Source organism: Berghia stephanieae, chromosome 13 (genome assembly GCF_034508935.2).
Source record: "Berghia stephanieae isolate SIO BIC M18660-M18661 chromosome 13, UCSD_Bste_1.3, whole genome shotgun sequence".
Lineage (NCBI taxonomy): Eukaryota > Metazoa > Mollusca > Gastropoda > Nudibranchia > Aeolidiidae > Berghia > Berghia stephanieae.
Genome location: NC_088372.1, coordinates 39,113,759 through 39,121,150, shown reverse-complemented (window position 1 = coordinate 39,121,150; position 7,392 = coordinate 39,113,759). Strand labels below are relative to the sequence as shown.

Genomic DNA, 7,392 nt, shown 5'->3' with positions numbered 1-7,392 from the left:
AACATCGCAGAAATCTTTCAGAGGTCGGTGGTAAATTTGCAGTCTTGAATTTGATTGATAGGGGCATTGACACATTATCTGAAACTATAAATAGTGCACTGCTCTCAGCTGCCGAAAAAAATCCTAGGCAACAAACGTAGGAAATCAAACCTATGGGTAACCAATGACGTCCTAGATTTGTATGACAAGAGAAGAGAATTAAAAAAAAAACACATAAACACCAAAACGATGAGACAATATCAGCAGGCCAATACTGAAGTCAGAAAAAGCATGAGCAAAGCAAAAAAAAAAATGGATAAACGACCAGTGCACCAACATGGGCATTGAAATGAAGAGCGGGAACCTTAAAAATGCATACAACAAACTTAAAATGCTCACTAAAAAAACAAACAAGCCAAATCAACAGCTATTGAAGACGACTACGGTGTTCCTCTAACAAAACGAGACGGAGTAAAGGCAAGATGGACAGAATGTTGTGGTGGACTTGATAACTCGGATTCAAACACAAATCGTCCAGAACTCCTAAAAACTTTGAACCTAGTGAAGACACACCGACAATACGTAGGGATGAAGTGGAAAATGCCATCCGATCTTAAATTAGGCAAAGCCCCTGACATAGATAACGTTCTAGCGGAACTAATAAAGATATAAGGAGAATAAAGAACAAATGCTCGAATGATTCTATGTCCGAAAATCATTAACCAACACTCTTGGCCAAAAGATTGGACACAATCACTAATTCTACATACAATGACTTATAAATCTCGTAAATATTCTATTACTAGGTTTTCAATTGGTCCCATCCTTAAGGAACTGACAATTGTGTCTCTAAGGTAATCCCAGGCCTTGTTATGATTACGATCAAACTCTGACATTGTTATAAAACCATCGCCATTGCTGTCAAGAAGTTCCAAACTTTCTTTCATAATTTCTAATACAATGCTTTCAAGACCAAACTCATCAATCGGTGCATGAAAGCCAACACCGATAATTAATTTTATTCCTTCATTAACATTTTCTAAATGGACTCGAATATCTCCTTTGTCTGAAGACGATTGTGATGACTTTTGTTGTAATTTTATTCGATGAATTTCTTGCTGGAAAATGTAGATCAAGAGTGAATGCCCGAATTCTATCAACCTTAAAACTTTAGTCTTAGCGATGTCCACTTCATGGATTTCCTTTCTGAAAAGGTGATGAGAATATGTGTTTTTGCAGTGGCACCAATCGTCTCTTTTTATTGGGTTGGTTTCTAGAAAAATATCCCTTGTGGCCATGTGTAGAAACCACTGATTGACGGCCAGGTTGCTTCCTGTTGATCTGACCTGTTTGAATTGAAATAAAATAAAATTCAAATGGTTGATTGTACATCAAAAACTGTTAGTTTAATTTATGTAATGACGCTCAGAAATGGCAACAAAGAACATCTGACATGAATAGAAAGTACTGTATAACAATTAAAAGTAAATTTTTCTTTATATCCTCAGCAGACAGGTATATATCTTGTTTCTAATATAAACGCTTGGGTATAATTTCATCACAATGGGTGTGCAAACCAACACCGATCCTGGGTACCGATGAGATTTAATGTTGAACTCATTGCCCACTTAACACTGATTAAGTTGCGGAGTCTTTTGGATCTGACGTAAAGTGCGTTGCCATCAAAAGGGTTGCAAGCTTTTGTTCGAACACTGGCTTCTTGGGCCTTATTGCTCTTAAAAACTACTTGCAATTCAATGGACAACATCTGGAAGACGGACATTTGACAAAGACACTGTTCTTAAGTTATACGTGGCATCTAGAAGACAGATAAATGCATAAAAACAGTGTTTTTAAGTTATACGTGACATTTAAAAGACGGCCAATTGCATGAAGACACTTCTTAAGTTATAGGTGGCATCTAAAAGATGGCCAATAGCACGAATACTCTTCTTAAGTTATATTTAACATCTATAGGACGGCTAATTGCGTGAAGACACTCTTTGTAAGTTATTTGTGGCATCTAATAGACGGATAACTGCATAAATTTGATAAACAAAAATGAATATAACAACTTTAAGAAAGAACAAAATACCGATTACAGAACGTTTCGGTCTCAATATCCTTCATTCAATAACAACAAAATTAAAAACATAAGTAAATTACTAAAAAAAAAACAGAATCTGTTAACTCCATTTTTGTTTATTACTTTTTCAATGTTTTTGCCACGGTTTCACGTATCGAATCGCTACGTGCCCTTGCATGTTTGTAGGTATTTTAACCGGAAGCAACCATGGGCTTGTTTTAAAATCATGACATGGAGTATTTAAGTTGGTTTGCCAGTATTTCCATGGCAACAACCAGATCATGGCTATCTGGGTTATAAGACCTGTGAATAAGTACACGTAGGCTATCACACGTTACTCCACCCTTAATGTTTAACATCCCATCATTTCTTAATATAAACATAAGCATTGAATAGTTTGATGAACCCAAATACAAAAGACAGAATTTCTGTTTATTTCATTGGCTTATAGAGGTTGGAAAAACAGTCGATTGACCATTTGGTATAATTTTTCGGTGTGTATGAATACAAACCCAACGTGAAAATATGGAATCCAAGTGATATATTTTGATGATGAAGATGCAAGTATTTCATAAAATAATCGATCAAAATTGATACATGAATTCTTTGCAAAATAAGCTCGTAACAACTTATCCGTTCTGAGCCATGTAACATAATCAAACAGGCTCTAGAATAGAACCCACATAGAAAGAGGAAACGGGGTTGTGCAAAGTCGAAAACAGACTTAGAGGAGAAGCCTTCACCAAGATGTGTCGGTCTTCAATCTTACCTGGAGCGAGGCAAAGGTCGGTGTCAAGGACAGGAGATATTAGAACGAGTGCTGTTGAGGCCCTATGATTCGCCAGGAGCCAAGGAGATAAGTCAAGTAAGTCGTTATGTACGAATAATTATATTAATTACTGAATAGTGATATTCTGTCATGGTATGATGGATTTATGAGATTTGGGGTTTTCAGTTTCAACCTATATTTAGATTAAAACTGCGCCCAACACCAAAACAACGGCTAACGACAAAGGGAAATAAGTTGTCCTTTATTAGACGCCAAATCAGTGCTTGATGACTTCACCGTTAAATCATTGCAATCGTAAAGCCTACAAACGCATACGGTATTCAAATGAGTTGGACGTCCGTCTGATCCAATGCTATGGAAAACTCACCTGGTGAATCCACATTCTGGGAATGAACAAACAGTCTCCGGGTTCCATCTCAACAATTGTAAAATTGGCTTCCTGTAGTGTAAAGTAGTGATTCAAATCCACACTGTCGACATCCATATAGGAATATCCCCCATTCAGGTCATCGATTATACTCTAAAAAAGATGTGTTTCAATACAATAGACATTTCTGATCTCTTGAGTTGGAAATTCCGTACTGTTTTTCAATCGACCTTTTGTCAAAAATATTCTATGATAACTACAATCAGTAAATTCATTAATCGTTGTCTTTTTGATTTAATCACTTTTGGTAGCATTTGCCCGTAAAGTTGTTTGTGAATAAAGAATAGTAACAAAGAACTTGAGAGTTCAGTCTTACTAGTATGGTAGGGTGTTTCAATTCGGACAACCAAAATGGCCCTCTCAGCTCAATGACTTCTAATGGCCACACACCGAGATTAATTATGAAAATAACTGTTAAATGTGTTGCAAACATCATTAATCAAGAATTTTAGGTAGAATATTTGTCCATTATCAGACTTAATTTAGATGTATGGGAACTAGTCACTTGTACCAATTCAGACAGCCCTTTGACAATTGAGACATAAGTAACTAACGTTTCTTAGTTTGAGCTAAGATAGATGTCAAACGAGCTTACCTTCACGATTAGGGTGGATGGATCTGATAATAATCAAATATAAATCTGTTTTTAATGAATAAAAGCGTTAAAAAGAACGGAATGCTGCCACAAAAGTATTGATTAGACGATCTCATGAACCTATTAAGTCATTATTAATATTTTGGAAACAAGGTACAATATTGGGCTATGCAGAACAATGGAGACTCCAATGTTACTAATAATTCAAAATGATGGTTTGCACAGATTCAGAATTAAATACAAATAAACAACAACGATAAAATAGATAAATAAAAAAGTCATGTTTGAATTGCAACAACCCTCTGTCTGAATTGGAACAACTGGGTGTATGAATTGGAAAAACTGGTTGATTTATTGATACATTCTTCACTTCAGTCAACCGTCTTAAGTTACATGTGGCATAACGTGAAATGATGAATTCTATGTTTTCAGAATCAGGGTAATCGTGGACATAACAATTACAATTCTATACCCTTAATTTTTACCATCGACTTACAAGATTGTAATGCCAGACATTTTTAATTCAGAAAAGCGCGTGGAGCAGGCACTTATGTTGGTAACAACAAGATATGAAGTGAGTAGAAAAGTGCCAGAAGACAATAGAGAATAAAAAATTTTTTTTCCCCGGCGGTGGTGGGGTTTGAACCTGCGACCTTATTGGTACGACAACTCCGCTTGGCAGGTGGAGCGTGGCTCTACCGTGTGAGCTATCCACGAACACAAAATTATTCGTTTCAACCCAAAGTCATTTCTAGATCCTCTCTCACCACTTCTTGAGATCGCGATTCGTTCACCACCATCGCGAAGTAATCCTGACCAGCAGTTAAGTTTAATAGCCAAACATTCTCATCACAAACATATACATAGAAACGATTGAGACATTGAGCATGCTCCGGTGTATGGGGTGAATTTTTAATTCAGAAAAGCGAGTGGAGCAGGCACTTATGTTGGTAACAACAAGATATGAAGTGAGTAGAAAAGTGGCAGAAGACAATAGAGAATAAAAATTATTTTTTTCCCCGGCGGTGGTGGGGTTTGAACCTGCGACCTTATTGGTACGACAACTCCGCCTGGCAGGTGAGAGCGTGGTTCTACCGTGTGAGCTATCCACGAATACAAAAATATTCGTTTGAAACCCAAAGTCATTTCTAGATCCCTCTATCACCCACTTCTTGAGATCGCCGATTCGTTCACCACCATCGCGAAGTAATCCTGACCAGCAGTTAAGTTTAATAGCCAACATTCTCTCACAAACATATAACATAGAAACGATTGAGACATTGAGCATGCTCCGGTGTATGGGGTGAATTTTAATTCAGAAAAGCGAGTGGAGCAGGCACTTATGTTGGTAACAACAAGATATGAAGTGAGTAGAAAAGTGCCAGAAGACAATAGAGAATAAAAATTATTTTTTCCCGGCGGTGGTGGGGTTTGAACCTGCGACCTTATGGTACGACAACTCCGCCTGGCAGGTGAGAGCGTGGCTTACCGTGTGAGCTATCCACGAACACAAAAATATTCGTTTCAAACCCAAAGTCATTTCTAGATCCCTCTTCACCACTTCTTGGATCCGATTCGTTACCACCATCGCGAGTAATCCTGACCAGCAGTTAAGTTTAATAGCCAACATTCTCATACAAACTATAAATAGAAACGATTTAGACATTGAGCATGCTCCGATGCATGGGTGAATTTTTAATTCAGAAAAGCGAGTGGAGCAGGCATTATGTTGGTAACACAAGATATAAGTGAGTAGAAAAGTGCCAGAAGCAATAGAGAATAAAAAAATTTTTCCCCGGCGGTGGTGGGGTTTGAACCTGCGACCTTATTGGTCGAAACTCCGCCTGGCAGGTGAGAGCGTGGCTCTACCGTTTGAGCTATCCACGACACCAAAAATATTCGTTTCAAACCCAAAGTCATTTCTAGATCCCTCTCTCACCCACTTCTTGAGATCGCCGATTCGTTCACCACCATCGCGAAGTAATCCTGACCAGCAGTTAAGTTTAATAGCCAACATTCTCATCACAAAACATATAACATAGAAACGATTGAGACATTGAGCATGCTCCGGTGTATGGGGTGAATTTTTAATTCAGAAAAGCGAGTGGAGCAGGCACTTATGTTGGTAACAACAAGATATAAAGTGAGTAGAAAAGTGCCAGAGGACAATAGAGAATAAAAATTATTTTTTTCCCCGGCGGTGGTGGGGTTTGAACCTGCGACCTTATTGGTACGACAACTCCGCCTGGCAGGTGAGAGCGTGGCTCTACCGTGTGAGCAATCCAGGAACACAAAAATATTCGTTTCAAACCCAAAGTCATTTCTAGATCCCTCTCTCACCCACTTCTTGAGATCGCCGATTCGTTCACCACCATCGCGAAGTAATCCTGACCAGCAGTTAAGTTTAATAGCCAACATTCTCATCACAAACATATAACATAGAAACGATTGAGACATTGAGCATGCTCCGGTGTATGGGGTGAATTTTTAATTCAGAAAAGCGAGTGGAGCAGGCACTTATGTTGGTAACAACAAGATATAAAGTGAGTAGAAAAGTGCCAGAAGACAATAGAGAATAAAAAAATTTTTTCCCCCGGCGGTGGTGGGGTTTGAACCTGCGACCTTATTGGTACGACAACTCCGCCTGGCAAGTGAGAGCGTGGCTCTACCGTGTGAGCTATCCACGAACACAATAAATATTCGTTTCAAACCCAAAGTCATTTCTAGATCCCTCTCTCACCCACTTCTTGAGATCGCCGATTCGTTCACCACCATCGCGAAGTAATCCTGACCAGCAGTTAAGTTTAATAGCCAACATTCATCACAAACATATAACATAGAAACGATTAAGACATTGAGCATGCTCCGGTGTATGGGTGAATTTTTAATTCAGAAAAGCGAGTGGAGCAGGCACTTATGTTGGTAACAACAAGATATAAGTGAGTAGAAAAGTGGCAGAAGACAATAGAGATAAAAATATATTTTTTTCCACCGGCGGTGGTGGGGTTTGAACCTGCGACCTTATTGGTACGACAACTCCGCTGGCAAGGTGAGAGCGTGGCTCTACCGTGTGAGCAATCCACGAACACAAAATATTCGTTTCAAACCAAAGTCATTTCTAGATCCCTCTCTCACCCACTTCTTGAGATCGCCGATTCGTTCACACCATCGCGAAGTAATCCTGACCAGCGTTAAGTTTAATAGCCAACTTCTCATCACAAACATATAACTTAGAAACGATTTAGACATTGAGCATGCTCGGTGTATGGGGTGAATTTTTAATTCAGAAAAGCGAGTGGAGCAGGCACTTATGTTGGTAACAACAAGATATGAAGTGAGTAGAAAAGTGCCAGAAGACAATAGAGAATAAAAAAAAATTTTCCCCCGGCGGTGGTGGGGTTTGAACCTGCGACCTTATTGGTACGACAACTCCGCCTGGCAGGTGAGAGCGTGGCTCTACCGTTTGAGCTATCCACGAACACAAAAATATTCGTTTAAACCCAAAGTCATTTCTA

At 38.7% G+C, this 7,392-nt stretch overlaps 1 protein-coding gene across 1 annotated transcript in view; it reads right to left on the bottom strand.

The window, feature by feature from the left end:
- Window positions 1-755: 755 nt before the first annotated feature.
- LOC144959300 (uncharacterized) overlaps window positions 756-7,392 on the bottom strand; it is a 15,233-nt gene continuing 8,596 nt past the window's right edge. The window contains exons 3-5 of the mRNA XM_078891843.1: window positions 3,223-3,375; window positions 1,613-1,747; window positions 756-1,325 (exon numbers count right to left, since the gene is read on the bottom strand). Coding sequence (XP_078747969.1) covers window positions 756-1,325; window positions 1,613-1,747; window positions 3,223-3,375 — 858 coding nt within the window. The remainder of the gene's footprint in view (window positions 1,326-1,612; window positions 1,748-3,222; window positions 3,376-7,392) is intronic.